At 42.2% G+C, this 14,394-nt stretch overlaps 1 protein-coding gene across 1 annotated transcript in view; it reads left to right on the top strand.

The window, feature by feature from the left end:
• Tnfsf8 (TNF superfamily member 8) overlaps window positions 1-14,394 on the top strand; it is a 26,885-nt gene that overhangs the window by 1,286 nt on the left and 11,205 nt on the right. Inside the window, exon 2 of the mRNA XM_031377650.1 lies at window positions 9,103-9,145. Within this exon, the coding sequence (XP_031233510.1) occupies window positions 9,103-9,145 (43 nt within the window). The remainder of the gene's footprint in view (window positions 1-9,102; window positions 9,146-14,394) is intronic.

The raw sequence follows: 14,394 nt of genomic DNA, 5'->3' as shown, positions 1-14,394 counted from the left end.
GAGAGAGAGAGAGAGAGAGAGAGAAAGAGAGAAAGAGAGAGAGAGAGGAAGCCAAGGCTTCCCAGAGCTCTGGTATTTCAATGTTAAAACCCACAAAAGAAATCGAAAGCTTCCTCACAAGCCACTGACTTTGAAGAGCTCAGGGTGTTGAAAAGTAGCAATGTTTTTGTCACCTGTGCCCTCTGAGATGCACACATAATATGCAGGGCCACACCATCTTGAGAGATTTAGTTTGTTTGAAATGGGGATAAGATAGAAGGGTTGGAGGAGAAAGTCAAACTGTAGTTTAGAAAAGTATCCTTGAGAGAGAACTCTTACACACTGTCTGGAAAGTACTGTATGCTCAGCTCACATGACTCACAGGCTTGGCGTGAGATCCAGGCATGGTGATTTGGATACTGTATATCGAATGTGTTGCATCCACTGGTGCAACACCCTGCCCAAGTGAGAACGCACCTTTTATTAGTTTATAATTCTCACAAGTCATATTATAATCACTCAGGTTTTTTTTTCTTGGCTTTCCTTCAGTTGCCTTGGACCACAGGCTCTGCAGCTTACTAGTCACTGAGAGAAAGCCAGAGCCTTACAAGTATCATCAAGTATTGAAATTTAAATAAAGCTTTAAAGCTCCTTCCCCCTTGGTAGTGTAAGAAGGAAGTTATTCACACTTGGCCTGCAGAGCTGATGGGACTCATCATTTAATGGATCATTTGCATCTGCTAAGAATGACTCTTAGGCAAAGCTTTGGGCACTTTTTCTTCTCTCCACATTCTCTACTTTCAGTCACTGTGATTTTTCCATACACCAGATGTGTATTGTTTTGCAGCAATGGCCAGATAAGACAGATTGGAGTGGCCTGAAGACGTTTGTCAGTCGAGGATACAGGCAGAACTGCTGGGTGTGGGGAAGAAGGGAAGGTGGGAAGGGATGATGATGGCACTGTGCTGAACCAGTTCCAATCCATTATTGAAATGATTCCTCCTGTGAAATCTGGACAGGCTTCTGCCCTGTTTCTACAGATGCAGAAAATGAAGCACAGATAGAGGGAAGGGCTTGAAGTCAAGCACCCTGAGCAAGTGGTACAGTAAGGGGCTGCTTAGTGACTCTTGGTTGCTCTGTGAGAATGCTGTTCCCTTTGCTTGCCCTGATGGTGGCAGAAACATTCCCATTCTTCTCTCAGAGATTTGTACTCTTGTGTCTGTTGATCTGACTTACCTCCGTGCCTAGTATAGGATGGTGCACAGTCTGTGTATAAGCTCTAGTATGCTGTGATTTTTTTTAACATGTCAGATACTTGCTCACAGGCTAGGGCTTTCCATTTTAATAGCCATGATATTTAAGAATCTAATGCTTTTCACATATCACTTCTAGTACATTATCAGGCATTAACTGTGACAAGAACTGGGGAAATATGAGTTCCCTGGGCCTGGGTTATCAGGAGTGTATCCAGTAAGAAGGTGGGTGGGGACTTGTACAAACAGGTAAACTTAGCAACTGAAGAGGCTCTGTAGGAAGCATTCAAAGAAACCAAAGGTCCAAGGGGCTCAAACTCACGTCCTAGTATTAAATGTGGAATGGGCACATGGTGTCCTCCATGTACCACTGGGACTGTGTAGGGAACCATGAGATTTACTTTACTGCACTATGTAGGGCCACCTTGAGACCACCTGTGAAGAAGTACTTCCCCAGCAGACTACAGGAAAACGTCACTGGAAACTACAATATCTGGTCAGAGTGATAAATATGAATCATTTTCAAGGAATGGAAGAGATGGGAAGAGAGGCCCCACCTGGACAATTACAGAGATGAGAAAAGAGATGGAGAAGGGATAGTTAACCATGTCATGAAAGTGAAATTTTGCAAGAGGAAGAAAACTCCATAGTGGAGACAAAGGGGAAACTGAGATATCAACTCAGTATTTACTGAGTATCGTTTTTGTACAGGAGACTGTTATAGACACTGGGTACATAACCCTAACCAAAACCTTGAGCCAAATCCACCCCCTGCCCTTGAATTGTTTATATAGCTTTCTAGTGATATCTTTGAAGCCTTCTGAAATAGCTGTACTTTTGTTTACATTTAAACCCACAATATTTGTTATGAAATACATTTATATTGCTCAGCAAGACTAATCTATAAATAAGGGGGAAAAAACCTAGAAGCTCTTCATGCCTTGTCCTCCCAGCCCAGTAGCAGCCTGCCTTTGCTGAGAAAGTCACTGTAAACAGATCCCTATGTGTTCTTTCATAAATCTGAGTATCTACAAATACATAGTGCACAGATTTCATGATTAAGTCCACCTCATTCACTTGGTGCTTTATCATCGAGATCCATCCATGTCTATATGTAGAAGTCTGCTTTGTGCCTCTGTGGAGTCCTGATTCTATTGTGTCAATGCCTTGTAATTTACCTGTGCCTGGTAAGAACCCCATTACATTTCCCTCTAGGATGCTTTGCCCTCTGTGCATGTTTACAAACAGGTATGTGTAAATAAAGCCCTAGAAATGAGAATAGAATGCGCATCTTTTCACTTGAATGAATGTTGTCTCTCAGCGTCCAAAGAGGTGGTACTGTCTTGAGGCAGGGCAAGTCTGCCATCAAAGGCTCAGCTCTTCACAGCACTATGGGAAGAAAGATAAGTTGAGTAACTCAAGTGCATACACACTTTTCCCATAACTTGGGAAAGACGACTGCAGAGTAGTGATGAACTGTCTATACACAGAGCAAAGCAAAAGGAAAAAACACAATAGAGCTTCCCTTATCCCCTCCGGGAAAGAAGAATCCATGATGAAAATGGTTTCTCAAGCACTGTGTTCACAGAGAGGTGTTTGCATTATTATAAGGAAGGCTCTGGGCCCTCAACCATAGTCAAGCCTTCGATTCCTAAGCCAGGAAACTGAGCTTACCCAAGCCTAGGAATGAACACAAACACAGTCCAGAGTGGTATAGCAGGGTCTCAGGTTGTTTGATTTTTCAAATATTGGACACTATTTCTAGAAAAATAAAACAGCTAAGCCTACCTTTCTCTTTCTTTAGTATGGAATTGCTGGTGAGGATAATATAGGATTGAGGCTGTTTGGGAAGACCCTTGTTTCTTAAACTCAGACATTAAAAGTCAGTTGAAATGCCCTGAGTCACTTTACTCTTCTTAAGGGACTCCCTGCATCTGGGGTTCATTATATTTAATAATTTGTTTAATTAATTAATTTAATTAATTTTTTCCAAAAAGCTGAGGTTTTTTCCTAAGGAGCAAGCGCTCTGCAGGGCCTTGAAGGAAAGACTCACATGCGTGTGTGGGACCCATTCTGGGCACTCTCCCAACTTGAGAAACTGAAGACTATGAAACTGAGCTTCAGGCAGAATACTCCAGATTCAAGAATGGGTCACCTCTGGTTAGGGTTGGGAGGGTTTGGGGGAGTAACTAGAATGCAAGCTGAATCTGAGAAAATTTAGAAACTGTCTTCTAATTTTTTTTCAAAAATGATATGATAAAGCCCATATAACCATCCACTGAATGTGTCAAGAATTCATCACATTCATGCCACCTCTGTACATATATGATAGGCAGTGTGGCTTCACTCACTCATAATCTGATATCCATCTCTATCTACCACAACATTGTTACTATAACCAAGAATTCACAGTAATTCAACAATGTTGCCTAATAACATACAATCACATATAGTCCATGTTTCACTTCCCCATATCTTCTGTGGATGGATATTTTATCGTTACTTGGGGGTCTAAGCTCATATACCACCTTATCTGTGATATCTACGTATGTTTTAATTGAAACCATTGTTTTCAATTTAATGAGTAGTCCTATCTGGTTTTGCATCTGTGATCCTAGTTATTCTCAAAACCTGCCTGGGCAAACTTAGTGAGACCCTGTTTCAAAGTAAAAATGTTTAAAGGGCTAGGGATGTAGTTCAGTACTAGGGTGCTTGCCTAGTATAGGCAAAGATTTAGTTCATTCTCCAATACCACCGGAAAATAAAATTAGATAAAATAAGAAAGCAAACCAATACATGGAGAATCCTGAGAGCTTGTTAGAAATAGACTCTAGTTTGAGAGATGGCTTAGTGGTTGAGTTGCTTACTACCAAGCATGAAGACCTAAATTTGCATGTCCAGAATCCAGATGCACAACTGTAAACCCATTGCTCCTAGAACAAAATAGGAGTTAGGGACAGGAAAATCAGAGGCTCCTCATCCAGCTAGTAGGTAGTGAACACAGAACTGACTAACCAAAGGACAAACATGGCAAAAGCTAAGAGCTGATATCTGAGGTTGTCCTTTGACCACCACATGTGAGTATACACATACTCACTCAGAACCATGAACATGCTTAGACACACATACCCACATACATGATATACATACACATACATGCACATACACAAAGAGAGAGAGAGAGAGAGAGAGAGAGAGAGAGAGGAGATTAAGACTTCCCAGATTCACCCCAGAGCTACCAAGTCAAACCTACAATTTAATAATCTTCCCAGAATATCTGTAAGAATAATAAAATTTGAGAAGCCATGAGTGGACCATTACACCTACCCTTGACTATTGGTTTTGTGGTATTGACTATGTTGTAAGAGCTAAGTCAATTCTTTAGTAGAGCAATCTACATTCTGGGTCTGCCTGAGGTTATCTATGCTTGGAATTATTATAGCAGCTAGGGACAAATGTCTGGTTATATATAGTTATATGTTTAGACACTTCATTAAGGGGACAGCTAGCAACAATTTTTCTTTTCATGAATATCTAGTCTATGGTGTAACACTCTAAAGGCATGGCTGTCTTTCACTCAGCAGACTGGCATTTCTTTATGATCCTTATCTGAATCTTTTAACACCCTAAGGATTGATGATGGAGGGTTATTAGATGCTGTCATCCTTTGACTCACTAACTATATTATTCTATAAAGATGAGCTCTCCATTATGATAATGGACCAGGCAGAGGGGTAGGACCCATCAAGCTAGACAATGAATTGAGGTATGGCCAAGAGGATAACAAACTGGATTATAAGAGTTACTGGGGTATGAACAATGGTCAAACTCCAGAGCAGACCAAGACATACCAGAAAGTGAAGCTAGATGACAACATTCATTGATAGAGGAGGCCCAGAGGACAAAGTACCAACTCCATCTTTAGAGTAGGAAGAGTTCTTACTCTCACATCTGAGAACAACTTCTTGCAGCGACTTTCCAAGCCTATAAGACCTATTTGCCTATTGCAATGTCATGAAGCCAGTGCTACTCAAAGAGTAGCTGATGGACCAGACATGACAACATGGCCAGGAGACTGACTACAATCAGAACATCTCAGAGACTATCCCAGATCTACTGAATCAGAATAACTATTTTCATGACTATCCACAATACATATATATTGCAAGTGGGAGAAACACTGTTTATGCCACTACTCCAAATCCCAGACCTGTCAAACCAGGAGTTCCTAATAAAAACACTTTCCCTGGGGGACTTGTATGATTGCCATTTACTCTCCTATTGGGTCTTGGGAGAACATACTGCTGTTTTGTCTGCCTTAATCTAGAGAGACAATGCTACAGAGTCGTTGGTCTTCATAGACAATATGACCAACTTTCTTATCTCTGAGATATTTTGTAATGATTAAGTCATTTCTCTGAGTTTTACACAACTCTTAATTCTTGAAGTCCATTTAAAGACCAATACAATAAGGCCCAGAAAGGATTTGGTTCCCAGAGTAACATGAACTGCTTAATTATCTTAGCTTAAAGATAATAGAGATCTTCATGTGCTGTGAGCTACCTTCTAAGACAATAAGAGCCAGAAAAGAAACAGATGTGGAATTCTCCATAGAATGTTCCACACTTTAGTTGTCTTGATAATTGTTAGTAACAGAGGACTTCGTTTGAAAAAGCAAATACAGAAACTTATAGACATTTGTTCCATACCCTCTACATCATTACTTTGAAAGCAAACAGACCTTTTGGGGAATTATGACAAACTAAACACATTATAAGGTCCAAAGAAGTCCCTCTCAAATAGCTACTGTTTTCAAACAGTGGCTCATCATTTACATGCCATATCTTGTTATGACTGCAACAGCCCAGAGAAGGAATCATAGGCCAGAGCTCTACTCACAGTAATTAGGGAGAGGAAAATACAGTTCTAGACTAATGATTGGGTGGGGGAGGGTCATTTCACCTGGATAAAAACAGACTATGCATGGCCATTCTTTCCACTACACAGAAAGAACTCTAGGACTGTTGGAATGTCCATCAGATGTCCATAGAGGCTGAAAGAAAAAGGAAAGTATACTTAAGGAAATGAAGCACGGTTTGGTAACCATGGTGATTGTTTTTCCAGAGCTACTATGGAGATGAGATGACAGCCTGGGGGAAGCCATTTGTTTGCATCTAGGTCAAGCCTGTGTCCTACCTCACTCAAAGCCGAGTCACTAACCAAGATAGTTCTCATTTTGTACAGCCAAGGTCTCAAATTCCCCAGGCAAGGTTTATTAAAACAGTTTACAGACAGCACTCAGCATAGCGCCTCAGGTATAAACAATCTAACAAATTCTAACAGTCATCATGTTGTCTCATAAATGTAAGCAGTCGTCATGTCCTGAGGCCTTGCTTCCTCCTTCCTCAAACTCCAGGACTGCTTGAGAATAGGGAGGAGAGAGCAATGAGATGCTCTGCCCTTGGCCAAGTGGAAAGCTCAGTGAAGAATTTTAGTCCAGAATTGGCCCTGGACTCTAGTATCTTGGCATCCTTCCTTACCAAATCAACTTGATGGTCTGTAAGACATCTGGGTTTGTTTCTTGCTTTGACTATTTCTATGAGTAGCCAGAGGAAGCTATAGAGACTTTGTGTTCTTCAACACAGGAACAGTCAGATTTCTGTCCGGAATTCCCTGGACCTTAGGCAAAAGATGAACCTGCAGGATTACCTGTCAGTGCTTTGGGCACTGGAGAGATAGAACTCTCAGTTGACAGGCAAAACAAGGCTTTCCCTTCTATGACCCCACGCCATTACATACATTTAGGTCCTCCTCCCAGATACACCTCTTCTATCCTTGATGATCAAAGGTTTTCTGGAAGCCAGGAGCATCAGCATCACCTGAGAACACATGAGAGATAATGGCAACCCAAGCTCTACCCAAACCTGCCGAATAAATTTGCAGCCTGAGATTCTCAGCATTAAAGCTTCAGGAATTCTTTCTTTAAGCACAGTGATCCTTTCATGGTGTGCGCTACACTCAGTGTTCTGATTCCATATTTATTCGTGGTTTTTCAATGATTGTTTTAATGAATCAGGTCCATAGCATATCTTTTAATGAGTGACACAATGCACACCACAGATGGTCCAAGACTGGACAAGTCATTCTCTAGCATGTCTGCCATTGGGATGGCTCTGCTGGTGTTGCTCATCTGCTATTGACTCTGGTGTCTAGGTGGATATGGGGTGGGGCTTTTGGTACATTCAATCCTGTTAGGCTTCATCTAAATGGGAATGCCTTTCTTTGTGTGTTTGCACATCATGCTAATCAAAAGTCATGCTTGGCATTAAGCCAGCTGCTTAATAAGTTTTGAAGTGCTGGCTGTTTTCTCACAGAGGCAACCTAAAGGGGAATTTTGTGACATCAGGTTTTCCTAAGAATCATATGGGTAATCATGCAATCACAGATGTAAAGTGCTGTTACTTACACACATTTAGCGCTCTCAGGAAAAAAAAAGGCAACACAACTCGGAAAACAAGCAGAGGGGAAAGTATCTTCCAAACCAACTTCACATCTCTTTCCCCTAAAAAAACAGAAGTACAAAGGTATAGGTGCTCTTCAGATTGGTGTGGCACCAAAGCTTATATTCCCAAGACCTCTGTGGCTGTATTCCTATCCACCACCTCTGGGTTGAGAGAAGAGACCTACTTTGAAGAAAACAATGTGTCCACAGAAGGAGAATGACAGAGCTCTTGGGGATGTAAATTAAAATGATACCTCCAGATAGTCATCACTTCTTGCACAGAAAGTCAGATACAGTTAGTTGTCAACTTTCAGCTTTGGTAGACATTGGGAAACGATTTTTCCCATGAAAATGTTCACCCATTTCTAGGGTTTATAATTATCTCAGTTAAGTGCACTAGAGGTGACTGACTTATACAGGCCAAAAAGTAAATGTGGCATTCCATTCCTTTGTGGAAGGCTACTTATATGCCTCTCTAGACTGACATGTGAAGAAGTGAGGGACATTGGAAAACTAGTCTCTGAGAAATCTGTTGGGAACCAGTGCCCCTCCATCTCTGTGGGCCACTTTCACAGAACATGCTACCTACTTTTCTCTTTAATCCTCTCTGACCCCTAGCACAGTTTCCTCCTTAGCAGACAATGTTTCCATCAACCTTTCATTCATTTACATAAAAAAATCTATGTAGACATTTATGATTATTATATAAGTCACTTGTAATATTGTATGAATGTATAAACAAATACACCTCTGTTTGGGCTACATATTTATATTTGCAAATTATATCTGGCCATAAGCTTGTAATAAATCCATGAGGTCAGAGACCCAGTTTACTTATGATATTACTTCAAATGTTTGGAATACAAACACTAATAAAAATATCACAATTTCCAACCACAACCGAGATAGAAAGATATCTTCCAGGTATGTTTACAATACTTTTAGGTGAACCAAATATGGAAAGAAGAAAGTGTGTACATTTATTCACTTCATTTGACCGTATGTTGACTTAAGGGGGAAAAAACAGTACTATGTGTGGAGAGGAAGAAAGCTCTTCTCCGGGAGGTGGAAGTTCCAGCTGTGGTCCTGAATGCCACAAGCTCATTGTGTGTTCCTGGACAAGCCATCTTGGCTTGTTTCTTGTTTGTGAGATGTGGATGGTAACCCCTATCTTGTGTTTCTGGTAGACAGGTAGACTGGAATGTAAGCCCACTATAGTCAATCAATGAATGAGTATTCAAGCTCTAAGGGTCAAAAGGTGAGTGGGTTGTCAATTGCACAGTGCTTTTGGACTCCCAAGGTGAAAAAGAAGACAAGTTGTTTTACATTAGTGGTGTCCTCACCCTGCCTTTCTCTCTTCTCTTCCAGGACTCCTCTCCAAAAACAACTGAGACGGTCCCCCTTAAAGGAGGTAAGATCTCAGATTTAGGAATGAATGTGTAGTGAATCATGCAGATGACACCTCAAGGTGTGATGCCTACTTATCAACCAGAAATGCTGTGAGTGTCCCCAACAGGAGTGGGACAGATGGAAGTGGGGCTGATTGAGATGAGCTGATGTTTCTGACTCATCCTCTGGGTAGCCCCTGATCACTGTGCTAATCCACACAAACCTCCCTCCTGCCAGGAACACTCTCACTAACACCATTGCTGTAGCCAAGCTCCAGAACCTGGAGGGGACACAAGACAGCCTTGTATTTTGAGCCAGAAGCCCTAAACTGGACAAATTCACATATGAATTTTGATACCATTTCCCACATGGAAGTCTTTGTTACACATTCAGTAAACTCGGATTACTGTGGTTCTAGACAAGCCAATCAGGGCCAGCTCATAACTACTTGGCATGACAACTGGCATAAATTAATGGTCAAATAACTGGTAATGGCCAAAATGATTAATGAGGTTTAAGACCTGTAAAAATAGACTTCTTCCTTCTACATTGCCAGACACAGAAGCTATTAGCATATTGGCCTCTACTAGTCCCTAAGAGGATATATATGCAGAGGTCAGTTAGTATTGAAGATTAAACTCAAGGTCATCTGACTAGTTTTTTCATGGCTCAGAGAAGAAAAAAATCAGAGAGATGAAGTATCTTGTTTTGATCATACAGGCTAAACCAAATGGTCCTTGACTCTGACTCAGTGTCTTTATATTCAAAATATCAATCCCTACCTTAGCTCCACTCACAATTTTCAGAGCCCAGGTACCATTCACAGCTGCCTAAGCACAGAACTGGAAGAAGATGGGACGGGTAGATAGACCTTCATGGACATCAGGGTAGAGATGCTGGCCATCTTTGGGACCAGAGGACACAGAAGAACTGACACAGCTCCTTACAGCAGCAACACATTTGTAGTTTCTTTCCTTCAGGACATCCTCCTGAAGACTTAGAATGTATGGACAAGAATCACTTGATAGACAGGCAGCCTTCTGAACCTTTTAAGATTGATGAATAACCTCAATATTGGCCAAAAACACATAGGGCCTAGTATGTGGTCTTAATTCCCTCACTTGTGTAGGTAACCACTTTTGGAATCAAAGAGCAAGGTAAAGTATAGAAGACACTGTCTCCAAAGATTTAGATAGTAAATATTCTAGGCTTTGTGTACCTTGACTGAAATCAGTCATGCAGTTACCATGATTAGGGCAGCCTGAAAACATACAAACCTGTTGGTCTGACTGCATCCCCTAGACCTTATTTACAGAATAAGTAGTGGTTGGGCTTGGCCCATAGACTGGAATGGCAGACTTGTGTGGTACAGGCAGTATATAGGCTTTGGTGTTAGACATCCTTGCTAACTTGTTGCATATGCTCCTGTGGAGCTTTGCAAGGAGCAGTCCGCAGTGGTTAAACATAATTCCTTCATCTCTGCTTCCATTGTCCCGCTGCCACCCCCACTTAGATTTTTTCTAAGAAAGATTGGAGGTTTTCATTTGGCAAAGGGCAGTAGCTACCTCCCTTGGACATAATGTCTATGTTAAAGATAGCCTTGATTAGGTATCAAGAGCCCAGCTCACTCACTAGCTGTTCTTTCTTGGTTGTAGAGCACTCCAACCACAGATTACCAAGTATAAATTCTAACCAGTGGGTTATAGTTAGCACCAGATCACATGGAATAAAAAATAAGGAACAAAGTTTCCTCTTGACAGCGGCTCAGTTACACTTAAGATGAAAACACTCTTTCTAGGAAAGTGCATCCCCATGTTTTGGTGTTAGAATGTCTCTCCAATCACAGGAAGATATTGATACAGATGCTAGATTGCTTTGTCATGTATTCTGTTTTCATGATCATAAAAGGCTAAATAAAATAAACTCTCTATGTTACTCCCTGTAGTGGGAATATTTAATAAATGAATCCACCCTATAAACTCTTTTTCCCCCGCTGGTAACGTTCTAGTGCCAGTACCATCCGCCCACAACGCTATGTCCCGGTGAGCTCTAGCTATTTTCTCCCAGCTAGCTGCAACATCTCAATCACATGCAACTCTTTAAACACTCCCACAATTATTCATCTAATTCCTAGAACCCGGTAAAACATGACTCTTAAGGCTTAATTATCTAATCAGGTTTATATAATAATAAGATCACAATTACAAAATGCCAATACAATAATTTCAATGCCAAATGATAAAGACAAATGTTGACCCAATTAATTTAATCTTGTAAAAAATCTTAGCCTGGTTGTTATAACCACACGGGGTCTGAACCGTCCTCTTCTTCTGCCTCCCTCCCTGATGAAGAAGCTCCGCCCCTTCCTGCTCAACTTCTAGCTCCACCTCTCTATTCCTGTCCAATCACAGGCCTGTCACTGCCCTAATGTGATTGGACAGAGAAAATGCTGCAACAACTCTCCAGTTTTTCATTTGAGGAAAAACTTCTTTAGTTCATGAAATCCCAAATTTGGGGAACTGTGTATCTGATCACTTCCCAGTTCCCTCTTCACCTGGCTCTTGACTAGTAATATCCGAACAAGAACAACAACAACAAAATAACTTCTGTTTTTAATTCTGGGTTTCTACAACTAGATTTTATTTGTCAATGCTAATAATACTTCTCCCTAAATTTAAATTTGCCTTAAAGACTTTTCCCTATTTCCTTTGCGTTGGTCTGAGGACCAGTCCTGAGCGTTAACAGTACAGGGGTGGAGGGACGGGTGGATTCCCGTTGACATTCCATTTGCAGGTAAGTTTCTGAGATCCAAGAAGTCAGGGGGACTTGCTAGGGGGTATACAGAAGACTAAAACAGTCGTGCAAATATGAGTCTCCAAGGTTTCCTCTGTTGCCTCTACTTCAGCTGCAAGCAGCCAACACTGTGCTGTACATGGCCCCTGACTCCGTTTTTAATGCACATCCATACTTACCTTGACTCCACAAATTGGGGGCCCTCTAATTGGGGATGAGGGAGAAGAATAACATCGGAGGCCAAAACCTGGTTCCCACACCAGCAGGCTAGGTCTCTTTAGGAAAACTTTTCTCCCTCCAAACATCACTGGACTAAATATACTAAATGAGTTAGAGTTGAAGCGAGAAAGAGCACTTCTTTTACAAGCCTGTAGGTAGGTAAATGCTTCCTGTGCAGCATGAGAGCCTGAGTCACATCCTCATTACCCACATAAAAAGCAGGAGCAGCTGTGTATACCAATAATACAAGCACTGAGAACACAGAAACAGGAAGGTCTCTGGGTCTCACCAGCCAGGACGCCTACCCAAACTGGAAGGCTCTGGGTTCAATAAGAAACCTTATCTTAAGAAATAAGATAGCAAATAATTGAGGAAGACATCCTGTGTTTACCTCTGCTCTCTACACATGTATACACACGTGAATATGTTTGTGCACACATACACATATACACAAACACACTAGAAGAGTTCTTTGACACTTTCTGAGACTAGAATTCTTTTGTCCTATATATAAAAAGAGAAGGAAATAGCCTGACAATTGTCTCAAGAAAGACCTAAGCCACAACCTTTTTCACCAACAAACTAATCTTAAGCCAACACGAGAAACGAATTGCCCTTTTGGAAAAGGAAAAAAGCAGGCAGAGAAAACAAGAACACTCTTGCAAGGCATCCTGGGCAGGGCAGACCTACTGTCCAGAATTTCCTGGGAGGAAGTCCCAGGGGTGGCATGAGGTTTGCCACAAGGACAGAAGCTGCCTGGATGGGAGCTCTCTGCCATGACAGCTGTTGTAACCAGGAAACCAGCAATGACCAGAGCTTGGGATGCAGGGCTCTGCACACACGCCGAGCTAGTAGCCAGGCACAGGATATCCTTAGCTACAGGGAAACCACAGAAAACCACACCCATGTTAGTAATGAGCCCTAACACAAATTTGTCATTCCTGGCCAGAATAGGCCCCAGTCAACGGCTGACTTGCGTTCACGACTTGCACTCAGCCCACTGTGCTTGAGACTTGTCAGCCATTCAGTTGGACCCAAGGACAAGCTAGAAGGCTAGGAGGCAAGCCTGTCCTGTGTGCTTCATACTGGGTTTTAGTCTCTCCTCTAGCAGACAGAGATAACATGTCTCCTGCAGGGAGCTACCATGAACATGAAATGGAACCAAAAATATACCTTCATTTTCCCACTTGGCTGGACCTCTGAGCATCCATCTGGTCTACTTTGCTCTTCTATCTTTCATGAAAACAATTTGCCTCCTCCACATACACCTTGAAGCCAAGGCTCCTGCACCCTCTGGTCATTTCTTGTCCTAATGTTTGCTTCTGCTGAATTTTGACTCTCTAATGTTGTTCATGCTCTGGGCTCACTTGTCCAAATCTCAGATTATAGCTCCCCTTTACCTGGACTTCCCAGGAATTCCAACTGCCACCCTGGGTCTGCTTTTCCCCTCCAGACCACCTCAGGCACCATTCCTCATGGGGCTGGGCTGGTAGGGATGAAGCTGAGCCAGGGCCGATAGGTTAGGCAGGATCTCAGTCTGAGTGAGTTCAGGAGAAACGGCCTTCTCCAGAGACGGTTATCAGTGAAACAGCTCTCTTTATTGAGGAAGAACAAGAACTATATATAACCCTTGGGGGATGGCTAGGGGGCTGGAGGGGGTGAGTGTACATCTTTGGCTGGGGCTGGGGTGCTGTGGAATGCTTCATTTGCATAAAGAGGAATCCCAGGTGCTTGTAGGATGCATCCTTATAGGGTAAGATGAAGTTGAATCTATAATCTGGCCAGCAGGCTATGTGACTACCTCAAGGGCAGTGGAGGTGGGGGCTGTAAGGCTTACATGTGCCTGGACATGCAGGCCCAGGGCAAGGAAGAAACAGTCCTACTCATGCCTGTCTCAGGACAAGATTTTCAGGGTTTGGACACAACTCACCCTCATTCTTGCTCTAGACCAGCTCCCCTGGTAACACAGCTTTCTGTCCCCCACACCCAACAAAACCTCTCAAATCTTTGTACTGCAGAAGGATGTAAGACTTGCAGAAATACTGCCAGGGCAGTATGTTACAGTACAGTGTCTCCCAGCAGGTGGTGGAGACCTATGGGGCTCTGTTTTGTAAAGCTGAAGCTATTCCAGCCACTAGGAACTTCTCAAAGGCTATCATAATCTATCACTAAATTCTGGGACAGAGAGGGCCACTAGTGCTTTGGGGGCAGGCTTGAGAGGGTCATGTGACCTGGAGTGATTCTATATCCTGTTGTTAG

The sequence above is a fragment of the Mastomys coucha genome, unplaced genomic scaffold (genome assembly GCF_008632895.1).
Source record: "Mastomys coucha isolate ucsf_1 unplaced genomic scaffold, UCSF_Mcou_1 pScaffold18, whole genome shotgun sequence".
Taxonomy (NCBI): Eukaryota; Metazoa; Chordata; class Mammalia; order Rodentia; family Muridae; genus Mastomys; species Mastomys coucha.
Note: the sequence above shows the minus strand (reverse complement) of the source record. Positions and strands in the feature narration are given on the sequence as shown.